Genomic DNA, 14,736 nt, shown 5'->3' on the forward strand with positions numbered 1-14,736 from the left:
TGAAAAAAAAGAAATTCCCTCCAGCTCCAATTAGAGGAAACCCTGTGACCAGGGGCAAAGTCTGTAACCAGAAAGATTCTGGGGAAGAGATCAAGGGAAACAAAATAATTGCAAGTCAGAAATGGCTTGAGTGAAATTAGAAAGACATCTGTTTAGTGATCTGGGAAGCCTGATGTGGTGAGCAGGTAGTTGAAGGTGATTGTTAACTCTGCTTTTACTAGCTGTGTGTCCCTGAAAAGAGTAACTGCCTTTGTGGGTCTCACTTTCTTCATCTCTAAGGTTACTCTCTGCTTTCTGAGCACCAGAAGCTTGTAGGGGGGTCAAGTGAGGTGATGTAAATACAGGATACAGGTGTGAGATAGTCCACCCCATGTTCACCTCCATGCTCCTCAATGGAAGTGGAAATTTTCCGGAGGTGGGAATTATATCTAAAGATGCACAACACAGTGTCTTGCTTCTATTAATCATTGCTCAATAAATATTTATTGATAAGAGAAAGAATAAAGATGGCAAAATTTAACTGCCAATTTCTCTCAATCAAATGCTTTGGGTGTTCACTGACACCAAGACAGCCTCCAGAATGTTCATATAGGAAACTCATTTTGTAAATTAATTAAGCTTTAAAAAGAAAAGAATTATTCCCCTTCCTATCTAAACAACTTTATGCATGGCCTTTACCTCCATTACCTTTAAGTCTCCTCTGTACACAAAGTGGAAAGGTAAGAAGGTACCTATGCATCCAATCCTTTTAGCTTGAGCAGAGCTTGTTGTCATAACTGAGGTGAAGAGGCTGAGGTCTCCAAAGGCGTTTCGGCAGCACATTCATCCTCAGACTGAAAAATTCCCTGATGTCCATTCCAGTTCTGGGCACTAAAACCCTATGTTCTAGGTTCCATGCCATGATCAGGGCCTCCAAAACCTTAAACCTCTTTAACCACCTATTACTGTAGAAAAAAATATATGTTCCTTTAAGTCCTTCCTGGTTACCTGAATTTGTGAAGGCTAGCTTTTGTGAAAACACAAACATGTTTTCATGTCACAAGGTGAAGTACAATGGATACAAGTACCTGAGTCCGGCAGTGACATGTGGTGTAAACTGGAGGAGGGGGACCACAGAGTTCACATCCTCTCTGCTGTCCAGACAGTCTTTAAAACAGATTATGACCGCTGTTGGCGGCATGGTCTGGAGGCTACATAATGACACAAATAACCTTCGTTATGCATGAGCTGTAGTGAGACACTTTATGTTAAAGAGGGCAGGCTGTGGAAGACATGACATAATTTGTTTTAGTTAAAATTACATTTTTATGCACTTACTTTTTGTTTAAAAAATCCCAGTGGAGAAGAATGATTTCTGAGCTATCTTTACCAGGCAGGGTTGCAAATCCTATTCTAAAATTGTCAGAAGAAGTTTTATTTCACAGAACAATCATGCCCAGTGCAGCCAAGTAACGATAGCAATGACAGTCAAGTAACACCGCAAAACCACTTCATTTTTTATTCTGGAGAAATGCACATATGTTAGAGTATTAAATCCAAGGAGAATATATCTGTGATTTTTTTTTTAAATAGGAAAGTAAAAGAAAGCCGTAGTTTTCAAATCAAGTGGTAATAAACATATCTTTTTCTTTTTTTTACATTTTTTGAACCAATGTAACAGCATAGTACACATTTTAGTATCTATTCTAGAAGGAGATGTACTAGCAAATCGTAGGCAAACCATGACATATTGTATAGTACATTGTGAATTCCTGATTGTAAAAAGGTCCAACATATGGAAATTTACAAAGTATTTCATTGTTCTGTGGTTAAAGATAAGTGTTCAGTAACTATCAGGCAGGCATATTCTCTTTCTGGGTCCTCCCCTTGCTCCCTACCAATATGCTTCTCTCTGTGGGACCAGCCTTCCCTCATGACTCTAGAATGACCCTTGCAAATGTCTGCTAGTTCAGGCTTAAGTGGAATTATCTCCCAGTAACATTTGTATTTAAGTTGGAGACCAGTAAATGATGGCTTTCTTCCCTTTCCCCTAATCCACTTATGTCCAGGGACACCTAAACTGCAAAGCGTCCTGGGCTCTGTGGAGTTTTTCCCAGGCTGAACCCTCTCACTGAACGTGCTTCTGTGTGTGCCCCTGGTTAGCTGCTACCCCACCCTCATCAGAGTCTTTCTCTACAAAGTTTGAGTAGGGCTGAGTGAGTGGAGCGTTGGCTGCCACTTGGAACGATTGCCATTGCCTCAATTGTCGTTTGGAGGCCATCACATTTGAAAGAAGTGTCACTTTTTATATTTTCCAGTTGATAGATCTAAGCACTTAGAAGAATGCTGTTAATTGGCTTTCTTCAGACTAAGTTGCAATTAACTATTCAAACACAACTCATGTAGGATTCATGTGGATGAACCCTACCACCAGACAATGAGACCTCCGGCTAGTATATACAACTGAGCACATATTGAAAATTTTAAAAATTCCTCCCAAGGGACATTAAGGCTGACACCCTGCGTTTTCCAAGGAAGGCTACGTCTACTTCAGAGGGATACGGGCTTGCTTTAAGCCTCTTGTGTGCCACAGAGTACCTTTGTTTCCCCTCCCTGGGCTGGGCTCATGGCTGAGTCTAAATGGTGCTTCTGGAGCAAGGGAGGGGCCCCCATCTCACCATATTTAACGTATCTGAGGTTGTGGCCCTCACACACTGAGGACTCGAGTTTTTTAGAGTATTTTTGGAGACAGCACTTAATAAAACACTTGAGGACCAAAAAACTCAGTTCAGTGACATTCAACACAATGCACAGGCATGAGGTTATGACCAAGAAGAGGATGAAAACTGTTTTCTCCGTGGGTTTGGAGACAAAGCAGTCCACAGTGTTGGGACAAGGCTTCAAATCACACTTCATAAAGTAGGGAACACTAAAGCCACCATAGAGCTTGTAAAATAAAACCAGGAAGCCAATTTCAAAACCAGTTTTAACAATGAGGCTGATAAGGCAAGTGTACCACAGGCCTCCATCCATTGTGCCTGGGCTGACATAGAGTTTCTTCCTGTGCCTTTTCTCTCTACCCTCACCATAGGCTACATGTAGAACCACCAGAAGTGAAGGCGTGGAGACCACGATCAGTTGTAAGGCCCAAAGTCTGACCTGGGAGATGGGGAAGAAGTAGTCAAAACACACATTTTCACAACCAGGCTGTCTAACGTTGCACTCAAACTCTTTCTGCTCATCTTTCCATACGTGCTGTGCCGCCACCATGTAGACCAGCAAACGGAAGATGAACATGACAGCCAGCCAGATCCGCCCGATCCCAGTGGAGTATTTATTTACTCCACTCAGGAGGTCTCTGAGGAACACCCAACTCATGACTTAGATTCAAAAGAAGGCAATATTCTGCAAAAGAAAACAGTTTCATCATGATTCATTTATTTCTATTCCATTGATCATTTCTACTGTCTTACTTGTAGATTATGGAATTATGGAAGATAAACTTGACTTTTTACATTATTACAACCCTGGATGTTCAGGGCTCTCTAAGAATCCCATAGGATATGCTCGCTTTCATACAAGGAGATGACACGGCTGGTCCACAGGACGTAAATGAGCCCGTGCCCAGTTTAATTTGGAATTTGGTTTGTCGTCCCCCACACACTAGCCCATTCCCAAACAAATCCTTCTACTTTACTGCTTCTCTCTAAGGATGGTTGGGTGCTATGGCTGATCTAGAAAGAATTAGATATGAATCCCAAGGTGACCTTGGTACCTTGAGATATCCCTCACATGCCAGCTTCTCTTTTTTTTTAATGTTCTCTTTTTATTGAAGTATAGTAGATTTACAATATTGTGTTAGTTTCAGGTGTACAGCAAAGCGATTCCTGTATATATTTATTTCAGGTTATTTTCCATTATAGGTTATTACAAGGTACTGACTATAGTTCCCTGTGTTCTACAGTAAATACTTGTTGCTAATCTATTTTATAGATGGTTGTGTGTGTCTGTTAATCTCAAACCCCTAATTTATCCCTTCCCACCCATTTCCTTTTTGGTAACCATAAGTTTGTTTTCTCTGTCTGTGAGTCTATTTCTGTGTATTAATTTTTGGATTCCACCCATTGAAGTTGTAGTCTCTACTCACTTTCTCTCATTTGTCAGTGCCTGTCCCTAATCCTTAAAGGTTATTCCCTGTCCCTACTGCCTCCTGTGTCCCGTATCTCATCCCAGCTGCTTGCCTACAATTTGAGAGTGAGAAGTGAGGCTCTCCACTATGAATTCCCTCAAATGCATGCTCCCTCCTCCCTCCGGATCTGCTTACGTCCGTGCCCAACTTACCTTCTTTACCCAGTTTGGAGGGAGAGGGTTGGTCTCTTCTCACCTCAGAATGCTCATTCCAGCTCTAATCCCATTCTTGATCTACCCATTTCCCCTGCTCTGAATTCTGTATCTTCACCCTCCACTGCCCCCTTCCTCTCAGTACATAAATGTGCTGAAGTGTTGTCCATTTTCAGTGGGGGAATCTTCATAGCTTCTCTTTCTGACAACCTCTATCTTTATCCCTTATTTCTACTTCTTCAAGTATTATTTACTCATCAACTCTCTGAGTCTAGTTTTTCTTCTCAGCATTGCACTTAACTTCAACTACCTCTCAATTACCAAGTGTTCTGGACACTTCGGAGCTCCTTTAATTTTCCTGTGGCGTGTGATACTGTTGCCTGCACTTGTGTTTTTGAAACTCTTTCAGCCTTGATTTCCATACCATTCTCCCCGCTCTTTCTGTTATTCTGATCCTCTTGTTCATACCATCTTAGTTGTCTTTGCCCAGCCCTCAACAGCTCTGCCCTCTCCTCTTTTCTCCCTCCGTATGCTCTCCCTGCAAAACCTCACGCATTCCTACAGATTCAACTACTGCTTTCAGGTTCTTGTTTCTCAAATCTTAGGCTCCTCCCCAGACTTCCAGATCTCACTGCCTCCTGGCTATTATCTAAATATCCTACAGGCATCTCAAACGTGATATGTCTGTAGTTTAATGTATTATCTGCTCTGCCCTTTGATTTCCTTATGTGGTTAAACAGCATCACTAAGGCCCAAGCACCCAGGTCAGAAATCTCATATTCATCCTAGATACCTCTCTCACGACCCTTTTAAAATTACTCACCCAGTTCTTCTGAATCCTCCTAAATATCTCTCAAATTCACTTCCAAGTCACTGCTGAGCTCTCTCTCACCCATACAGCCCACCCACTGCTTTCTACATCCGGTCTCAGAATCTCCTCCGTTCCCCTCCTAGTACACCCTCAATGCTGCTCAATTGTCTTGCACCCCTCTCCGTCTCTTTTGCTCTTTACCCTACAAAAGCGGATAGGAAGCTAGGGAGCCTTCTTTTTCATCTCAGCGACATTGTCTTTCTCGCACTCTCGCCTTCCATTTTGTCATATAACTGAACTCCGTGGGCCGGGCAGTGATTTTTGTTTGTTGAGCCTACAGTGTGCTCAGCCTTCTCTGTTTAGTGCTCTTTTGAATTGGTCTCTCACAACCATCCTGGAAAGTGGGGTTTTTGTTGGTTTGTTTTTGGTGGCGGTTGTGTTGTTCTTTCAGATGAGAAAGCAGACTGAAAAATAAAGCCACTTCCCAAGGTCACAATATAAGAGGCAAAGCAGGGTTCAAATCCAATTTTCGTTACTCTAACAGAGAGTTTCTCAACAGTGGCACCATTGACATTTTGGGCTGGATAATCCTTTGTTCCAGCAGCTGTCCTGTGCATTGTAGGCTGTTTAGCAGCATCCCTGGCTTCTCCCAGCTAGATGTCAGTAGCACCACCTCCCGCCCTATTTGTGACAACCGGAAATGTCTCCAGACAATTCCAAATGTACACTGGGGAGATGTAGCAAAATCTCTCCAGTTGAAACCATTGCTCTCAACTCTCTAGTACAATCAGAAGATGTGGACTGGAGCTCCAGGTCTGCCGCTAAGTTACTTCATGATTTCTCAGGTGAAAACCTTGCCATTTCAGGTCCTATCTCCTATTACAAAGATGGATTATATCTTGCCTTCTCTATAGACTCCGCCAAAGGAGAATGATGGAAATGATGATGTGAGGGGAACCAGGGGGTAAAGAAAATGGGGATGTTGTGATAGTAGCGTTCCTGCCAGAGCACGTCACATGATCTCTTCCAGAGGGAACATTATGTAACAAGCCCACATGTTAGAACCCTGAGGAGATGTATGAAGGTTAAGAGGTATTTTCAGAGACAACAAAGACACATGTACACAATGCCTTATTCAGCAGGGAATAAATACTTCAATGTCCTTGGTTTTCAGAACACAAACAAAATTGTATTAAATAAAAAGGATTCTCAAATCCACCTGAAAGGTTAACATCTCCATGAATTATTAAAACAAAGCCTCAAAGATTAAAAAGGGGACAAAACGGTCTTATGTTTCCCTATGACATGTGTCATTGGGCATTTGTCTGTATTACTCAGGAGGGTGTTTATGTAATGTTGCAAAATATTTAAAAGTACCTTGTTGGACATTTCAGAGAATGGATAAAAGTAAGAGATTTTCTTTTTTTCAAAAAGAAAAGTAGTAAGAAAGTGACTGGTGTTTGACTAGGATCAGAAGACTGACACCATCAAATGTGTCAGGACTATGAATTTCATCTGACTAATGTCCATCCTGTTTGGAAGTTCTCTGCTGATGGAAAGGCAATGGCTTTTCTCAGGAGGGAGGGGTGTTCTAATATGAGTTCACTTTTAACAGGGGTGGTTTACCATAGTGGATAAGAGCCTGAACACAGTGTTGGACTCCTTGGGTTCAAGTCCAAGTTCATCTGTGATAAAAATAGTACTTACCTCATAGGGCTCAAAACAGAGACTGACACACAGTAGGTGCTCAGTAAGCATTATCATTATAATTTTTAATTTTTCCATTAAAAACCTTTTGTTGGTGTCAAAGTGAAGTCTTTCCAATTGCAAGGTAAGTATATATATATATAGTTTTTTTTTTCTCTAGCTCTGTTCCTATGAAGGATAATAGTTAGGAATCTCCCAGTAATAGCCCTTTAAGCATTTGAAAGCAGTGAAGTCATCAGCTCAACATTTTTATCTCTTAATAATTTAGATTGTCTCCTTATTTTTAAAAAGGGTTTTAAATTTATCCCTTTTATTAAATTACCAAGGATTACTCCCAATTTTTAAAGAGTTTCCGTTTACCATTTCTAATGTACAAATTATCCTATGGCTTTCTCCTTTCTCTTAAGAAGCAGCAGTTAACTGCATAGGAATTTAGTTTGGAAAACATAAATATTTTCAGAAAGTAAAATATTCAGTATTCCAATATCAGGAATAATTTTGGAAATTTCCCCCAAACATTTGATCTAAATTAATTTTGTCTGTTATGTATTACAGACAAAATAAGTTGAACAGAGTTCTGTGGAATATAAGTGAAGTGTGTATTGGGAAATAATGTGCATGTGTACGTTTCTCTAGGGGGAGTGGATTTAAAGAGGTTGGGGAGAAAGGTTGGAACACTCTAATGATTAGTGATGTTGAACACATTTTAAAGAAGTTTATTCTTTGTTCTGTGAAAAAAAAATGGGAGTGAGAGGAAGGTTCTGGGACAATCAGATTTCCACATGCAAAAGAATGAAGTTGGATCCCTTCCTCACGCCATTAAAAAAACTTAACTCAAAATGGATCAATGACAAAAATATAAGAGCAAAACCCATAAAACTCAAAATCCTCCACCAGCTATTCTAAGGTTCTACTAACTGATTAAGAGAAATTAAGAATAGTATCACAGGCCTCCATAAAACATGACGTCCTGGAGTGAGAGCACTGTCAGGCTAAATTAAGTAACTCAGAATTTGGAGACAGATACCTCCTTTGAGTGTGAAATGAGTAAAAAACATTATGGAGTGTTATTTATAGAAGAAACCCACCCCAGAGAGATCATCTGTCCTGTATTCCTAGGATAACCTGGAAAAATACTAGAAAGTTGGTAGATATGTAGATTTAAGGCTGTAAGATTATACAAGACTTCGAACATCAAGAAGAGAATCGGAGGGCTTCCCTGGTGGCGCAGTGGTTAAGAATCTGCCTGCCAATGCAGGGGACATGGGTTCGAGGCCTCGTCCAGGAATATCCCACATGCCGCAGAGCAGCTAAGCCCGTGCGCCACAACTACTGAGCCCACCCACATGTCACAACTAGTGAAGCCCGCGGGCCTAGAGCCTGTGCTCCACAACAAAGACAAGCCACTGCAATGAGAAGCCCGCGTACCGCAATGAAGAGTAGCTCCGCTTGCTGCAACTAGAGAAAGCCCGTGCGCAGCATCGAAGACCTAATGCAGCCAAAAATAAGTAAATAATTTTTTTTTTAATGGGAGAGAATTGGAAACTTTTTTCCAATCGTAGCAACCAGAAGGTACCTGAGTAAAGTGGGTAGTAAATGAAGAAACAGAGAGAAGACAAGCAACCATGTGGACCTGTGAGTGCCATCAAGACATGGCAGCAAAGGTTCACAAAAAAGTAGAGGTCTGCGTGAAAGAGAGGTGAACAGAAACGACCTAAAATGACATGGACCTGCTAAGAGTCTACACAGTTCTCTGGGTAGGGAGAACACAGTAATGTGCAGACACCACTCTCTCTTCGGCAATGGAGGATCCTGGGTTTTCTGGCACAACCCCTACTGCAAACGTGCTGAGCTATTGTCAGAGCAAGTGAGAATATGCACAAGTCTTAGGTTTGAAAAAATGAGTCCCAGTAACCATCTGGTAGGACAAGGATAGCTAATGCATCTGGCTCCTATACATCCTGGATTACATGTCCATTACAGTCATTTGATTCTCATTACTCCAAGTGACCAAGCAACCTTCTGAGGAATTGTTTTCTTTTTTTTTTTTTCTTTCTTTCTTTTTTTTTTTTTTTTTTTTTAGGGCCCTACCCAAGACCTACTCAATCAGAAACTCTGCGGGAGGGCTCCACCAAGCTAGTTTAACAAAGCCTCCAGGTGAATCTGATGCTTGGACGTTTTGAGAAGCACTGATTTTTTTTTAATTAATTAATTTATTTATTAATTTATGGCTGTGTTGGGTCTTCGTTTCTGTGCAAGGGCTTTCTCTAGTTGCGGCGAGTGGGGGCAACTCTTCATCGCGGTGCGCGGGCCTCTCACTATCACAGCCTCTCTTGTTGCGGAGCACAGGCTCCAGACGCGCAGGCTCAGTAGTTGTGGCTCACGGGCCTAGTTGCTCTGCTGCATGTGGGATCTTCCCAGACCAGGGCTTGAACCCGTGTCGCCTGCATTAGCAGGCAGATTCTCAACCACTGCGCCACCAGGGAAGCCCCTGAGGAATTGTTTTCTTGCTGAGATTCCTTAAACTATGCAATGAAATCCTCTTGAGATTAGATGCAAGATTTGCAGTCCCTGGAGAGGTGAAACAAAAGCCTGATTTATAAATCAGGCTTCCTGGGGCTTGGTTAATGAGGAGGAGTCCCTTAGGGCTGACTCCACTCAGGGTGTGCTAAGTATAAACCTGAGCTTCTGAGCCTTTGGGCCTGAGCACCAGCCCGCCCATTCTTCTCTTATTGCAGGATGAGCCTTTGCCATGCCAGCAACTTCTCGCCACACAGGAGGCTTCACTTCTTGTGTGGTTCAGGCATCAGGAAGCAAGTGCTCTCTCTAGGCTCTGAATGGGCACACTGTCCAAGAAACCCTGGCACTGCCAGCAGCCAGGGACCTGCTCTGTCGTTACCAAGGAGTGCTGTTTTGAAACTTGCATTAGAGGGGCACCAGATATCGAATGCCATACACACCACTGATGACAAGCCCTGAAAAAGCCAACAGCCTCCATACCCAGCTTCTTTTGCTTCTCAGTAATAATAATAATAATACCTTGGATATTATTATCCCTGGATAGTGCTTGGCCGTTTCCAAAACATCTCACAGCCTCTCATCTGACCCCCACCCCATCTTCTGTAGTAGGCAGTGTGTGGCAGGACCCTTAATGCACTGATGAAGAAACCAAAACTCAGGGAAGTGGCTTGTCCACAACGTGCAATAATCAGTAGAAAATCCAGCAGCAGAAGCCAGGTCCTGCAGGATGGGTCTCCAGCTCCCCCTGGGGCTGATTTCTGTCCAAACTTGCACACAAATCATTTAACCCCCAAAGAAAACAGTTTCCTCTCAAGGACCTCTTTGCATCTCTGAGGCCCATAGAACATGCTGACACGTGTGAACACTTTAACCCCTTGTTCGTTTTTAAGGCATTTTCATTTTTAGAGATGGCCTATTTGGGAAATGCCAAAAGCAGAAAGTTTCTCAACCCAGGACCTGTGGCCCCTGAAGGGCTCTTGTTAGATTCTCCAGGGTCTATGAGAAGACTATGTGTGTGTGCTTTTAGTCTAGGATTTTCAAACAAGCAAACAAAAGCACTGAATGACCAGCTCATAACAAGGGCAGCCTCAGGATTTCAGCACTCATATTTATGTGTTTGGCAAACTACACAGCCTTCAGGCAAAATCCAGCCCACCACCTGTCTTGTAAATAAAGTTTTTTGGGACACAGCCATGCCCATTCACTTACTATTGTCTTTGGGCGGCTTTTATGCCAAAACAGCAGAGTTGAGTAGTTGCAATAGAGATAAAGCTGCTCTCAAAGCCTAAAATATTAACTATCAGGCCTTCTGCAGGAAATGTTTATTGACCTCTGATACATAAATCATGTTTAAAAGCATCTTGGAACCAAGTTGCAGAACTTTAATCACCTAGGCCTGTGAGCAACAGTGCAGGATGGGTTGGGCTCAGGAAAAAGCCACAGGGAGAGCCGCAGGAACCAAGGTGCTGGTGGCTGGAACGGGGACTGGTGGTGGAAGACGCAGCCAGGACCAGCCCGGCGCGTCAAGCGGGCCCATCACGAGGGCTCTGCGGTCAGAATCTCATTCTGGCCATGAGTAGCGATTTCATTTCAGCAAAACGACATCTTTTGTCTGCTAAACTTTAATTAGTTTAAATTGAATTTATTGGTTTCGCAACGTTTGGTTTTTCTTTTGTAAATATAGCCCCATAAAAGCCATAAGTCTAAAGATTAGCCTGTAGATGTAAAATTATTTTACGCCTAATTTTATGTTTTATACATATAAATGACAGTATACTAAAACTTGAATTGTCAATACTGAGGGTCCACAAGCAGTGCTGAGTACAACAGTACCCACCCAGGCTGACACGTATTTCATTTTCCTGTGTGAATAAAGGTGTTGCCATTTTCAGAGGACCCCCTCTTAGGAACAGTGCAAAGGTTGTCCTCAGGCCACACAGAAAAGGCCACTGAAAGGTCCTAGGCTGTGCCTCTGTGCTCCCGTCACCTCACTTACATCAGTCCACACCCTGTGCTCAGGCCAGGCTTCTGCCCTGGTCACAGGCTCCCGAAGCCCTTGTCATCCACACGTTCCAAATGGGCCACTTTACTTAGCGGCAGCTCATCCAGAAAGGGCATCTGTGATGCGGCACAAAACTGAAGAGCAGTATGTCTAAGTTTGTCCTAATTAGGACTCCTTCCCTGAGGGAAACTTTTGGGAAAGAGGTTTGACTCTTTTGTAATTGACTACCCAATTACAAGAAATGGCATTTTCCCATTAAATAAACAAATCCTACCATAAGAGAAATAAGCTTAACTTACCTCTTGACACAGATGTGAAGATTAAAAAGAAATCCAGTCAGCTGCTTATTCCATTTAGAAAACCATGAGTTGATTATATCATTTTCCTGAGAGGGAACTGGTGTTTTAAGCTGAGGAAAATGGAGTCCAGTGGTTTCCAAGGTAGTGTAAGCAGAACAGGTGTAACCTGATCATTTGTTTTGGCTCATAGCTTTGATGTGAATTCTTATGTCTCTGCTGTTTAAAATATATGTTAAAAGAGAACTGAGACTGAAAAACCAATGCAAAGCCACTGACTTACACGCAGTTCATTGAACATGCCTTTTTATAAAACCTTGTCATCATCTAAGCAAAGAAGCTGGGACAATGAGGGAGGGTGTTTCGTCTCTTTAAATGATTTCCCACGGTTATTTATCAAAAGCCATCTACGGGGGAAAAATAGGCAAAAGAACAATTTAAGTCAATCTATCTCTGATGAGCTTATTTTAACTTCACTTCATGGGTCATAATCTTAGAAATCCAGAAAGTAAAAGGCATAGTAAAAATCACTTCTCTCAACCCAGGAAGCATTGATAACAGACATTTTCTATGTATATAACAAACAGAGAGAAAGAAAAAGTACTTTTTCTTTTTATGGAGCCATTTCTAGGCATGAGTTTAGCTAAAATTAAAGACGTGCAGAAATGAAAATGAAATCCCTTTTCTCTTGGAATGAGAATAACTTAGAAACAGAATTTTACAGTTGGAAATGATACTAGATGTCATGAAATTGAATGCCTTCATTTTAGAGATGAGAAAACAGAACCAGTGAGAGTAGCCTGATGCAGATCCCAGAGCCAGCATATGAAGTGTAGAAAAGAGCTGGGCAGGAAACCCAAGTCCCAGACTTTTGCACTCGCATAGCCACCTCCACAGACCAGGTGGATTTCGGTTCTCTCTTACTGCTCTTAACATTCGTGACCTTTGTAATTATTCCATATAGTCATATATTTAATCCAAATTCAAAGAGGACTGCAGTTTATTTTGAAAAAACATTGATCTACATTATTAATTATACTACTGGATCATTACTGGATAAACCTCTTCCATACCCAATAAAGCAAATCTTGTTTGATTTGGTTTTGTTTTAACAGAGAGATCCCAGGATCCTAGAATACTGACCCAGTTTCCAAAGAGTTGATATCACAATAAGATCCCAAAGGCTTATCCCTGGAATTGATCATCCCTTTTAGTTTCCATTCCTTTGTTTAGCACTTATCAAACTTCATCCATGACTTTAAAACATTACCTGATTGTACTGAGACAACTTCTGCCAGGAATAGTTGGTCTGAGGTGGTTTGTTGTTAGGGCAGCCTTCAGGGTGGCCTTACTGAATCCCCAAGCACTAATGATTCAGAAGATCCCAGCCTTCCAATAACATTAGCACTAACCCAAACAAAGGTAGCATACGATGACCCAGTATGTCAGAGATGTAGTTTTCTAGACGAAGGTTCCTGTCCTCAAGGATCATGTAGCATCTTGCACACAAACTAGGGGAGGGAGAAATTGCTGGGCTTAGGGGGCTATCAGGAGAGGTTCTATAGAAGAAGAGGATATGGGTTGTATCTTTGTGGACCAAGAGGCAAGAACATGGGTGTGTCCTGGACACAGTGCCTCTGATGAACCTGACACCTTCTCAGTTATGTTCACAATGCTTGCAGTGTTTTGACAAAGAGATTTCATTCTCCCCCCTCCATTTTTTGTTTGGAAGAAGCATACATAATAAGGACTGCAAAAGGAGTGACATGTTGTAGTAGAAATAACACCATCTTGAAGTCAGAAAGCTAAGGGTGGGGAGAGATAAAAGAAGCCAGAGCTGGAAAGAGAATGCAATGAAGGATGTTCGTTCACCTTGTTCTCCTCTGCTTTCTCTTCACTGTGAGAATGTGTCCCTGCAGGACATCAGCATGAGCAGAGCCCAGAACGTGGAGGCAGTATAAGTCAGAGCCTTCAAATGTCCAGTGTGGCCCCCTGGATGAACCACACAGGGGTGGAGGCTGCAGGAAAACCTGCTTGAGGATCGCTGTGTTAATAAAGACAACAGAGGTGTGTCGAATGCAGAGCCATATGAGAAGAACACGACCAAGGTCTAAGTGTTAACATCACAGCTGGCAGCAGTGATGGATGGTATAAGCACTCCTGTGCATTGGGAACACTCACGCACAGAGTACTGTGCTCTGAACTTGACCTTTATTGTTTCTTAGCATAATGTCTCTTCCAAGGGAGGTCAGGAGTCTTTTCTCCTCACTTTAGACAGAGCTGGAGCACTGCGTTTTTTTCTGGCCTCCGTAAGACCTTTGACAAGCTCAAGTAGGTCTAGAAGACAGTGACCGGGGTGGAGAGGGTGTCTCTAAATGAGTCTTGAAAATATGGATTGGAGGTAGTTAGCCTGGAGAGGCAAGGTTTAAGGGAGTTACTTATCAGAATTTGTGTCAATTCTCTATTAAAATGTTGTTTTGCAACAGTACAGATCCCATAGACCGGAGTTCAGACAAACCAGGGTTGGAATCCCGGACCTCTTTTTTTACTTAACTTCATGAACTTGCTCAAGATGCTTGAGTTTTCTGAGCCTCAATTTCCTTGTCTGCAAAATGGGAAAGGCATTCCCTTCTTTGGTTTTCTTATAATGCTTAAATGAAATAATAACTGCTCAATAAATAGTAGCTGTTGTTATCTTTGTCCACTGAAAGCAATGCTGACTTTGGGTTGTGAGATTTCCTGTAAAAACAAAATGGGACCAGAAATGAGAGAAGTATGCATAGACTCAAAAAACAAAAAAATTACCTTTTGCACTGGGCAGCAAAGCACATATGGGGAGAACTTGCCTCTGCATCTCAGAACAATTGCTTTCCAGTACAATCTGTGAACACAAGATATTTATAAGAAGAAGTAGTACCCATCCCCTTTTTTTTCTTTTTTAAAATTTTTATTGGAGTATAGTTGACTTACAATGTTGTGTTAGTTTCTGCTGCACAGCAAAGTGAATCAGTTATACTATACATATATCCACTCTTTTTTAAATTCTTTTCCCATATAGGTCATTAGGAAGTAATGAGTAG

General features: G+C 41.9%; 1 protein-coding gene across 1 annotated transcript; it reads right to left on the reverse strand.

The window, feature by feature from the left end:
• Positions 1–2,550: 2,550 nt before the first annotated feature.
• GJB7 (gap junction protein beta 7) lies at positions 2,551–3,357 on the reverse strand. Its single transcript, XM_059083154.1, has one exon. It carries the CDS (start codon positions 3,355–3,357, stop codon positions 2,551–2,553), a length of 807 nt encoding a protein of 268 aa, XP_058939137.1.
• Positions 3,358–14,736: the final 11,379 nt, after the last annotated feature.

This window comes from Kogia breviceps, chromosome 13, assembly GCF_026419965.1.
Source record: "Kogia breviceps isolate mKogBre1 chromosome 13, mKogBre1 haplotype 1, whole genome shotgun sequence".
In the NCBI taxonomy this organism is placed as follows: Eukaryota; Metazoa; Chordata; class Mammalia; order Artiodactyla; family Physeteridae; genus Kogia; species Kogia breviceps.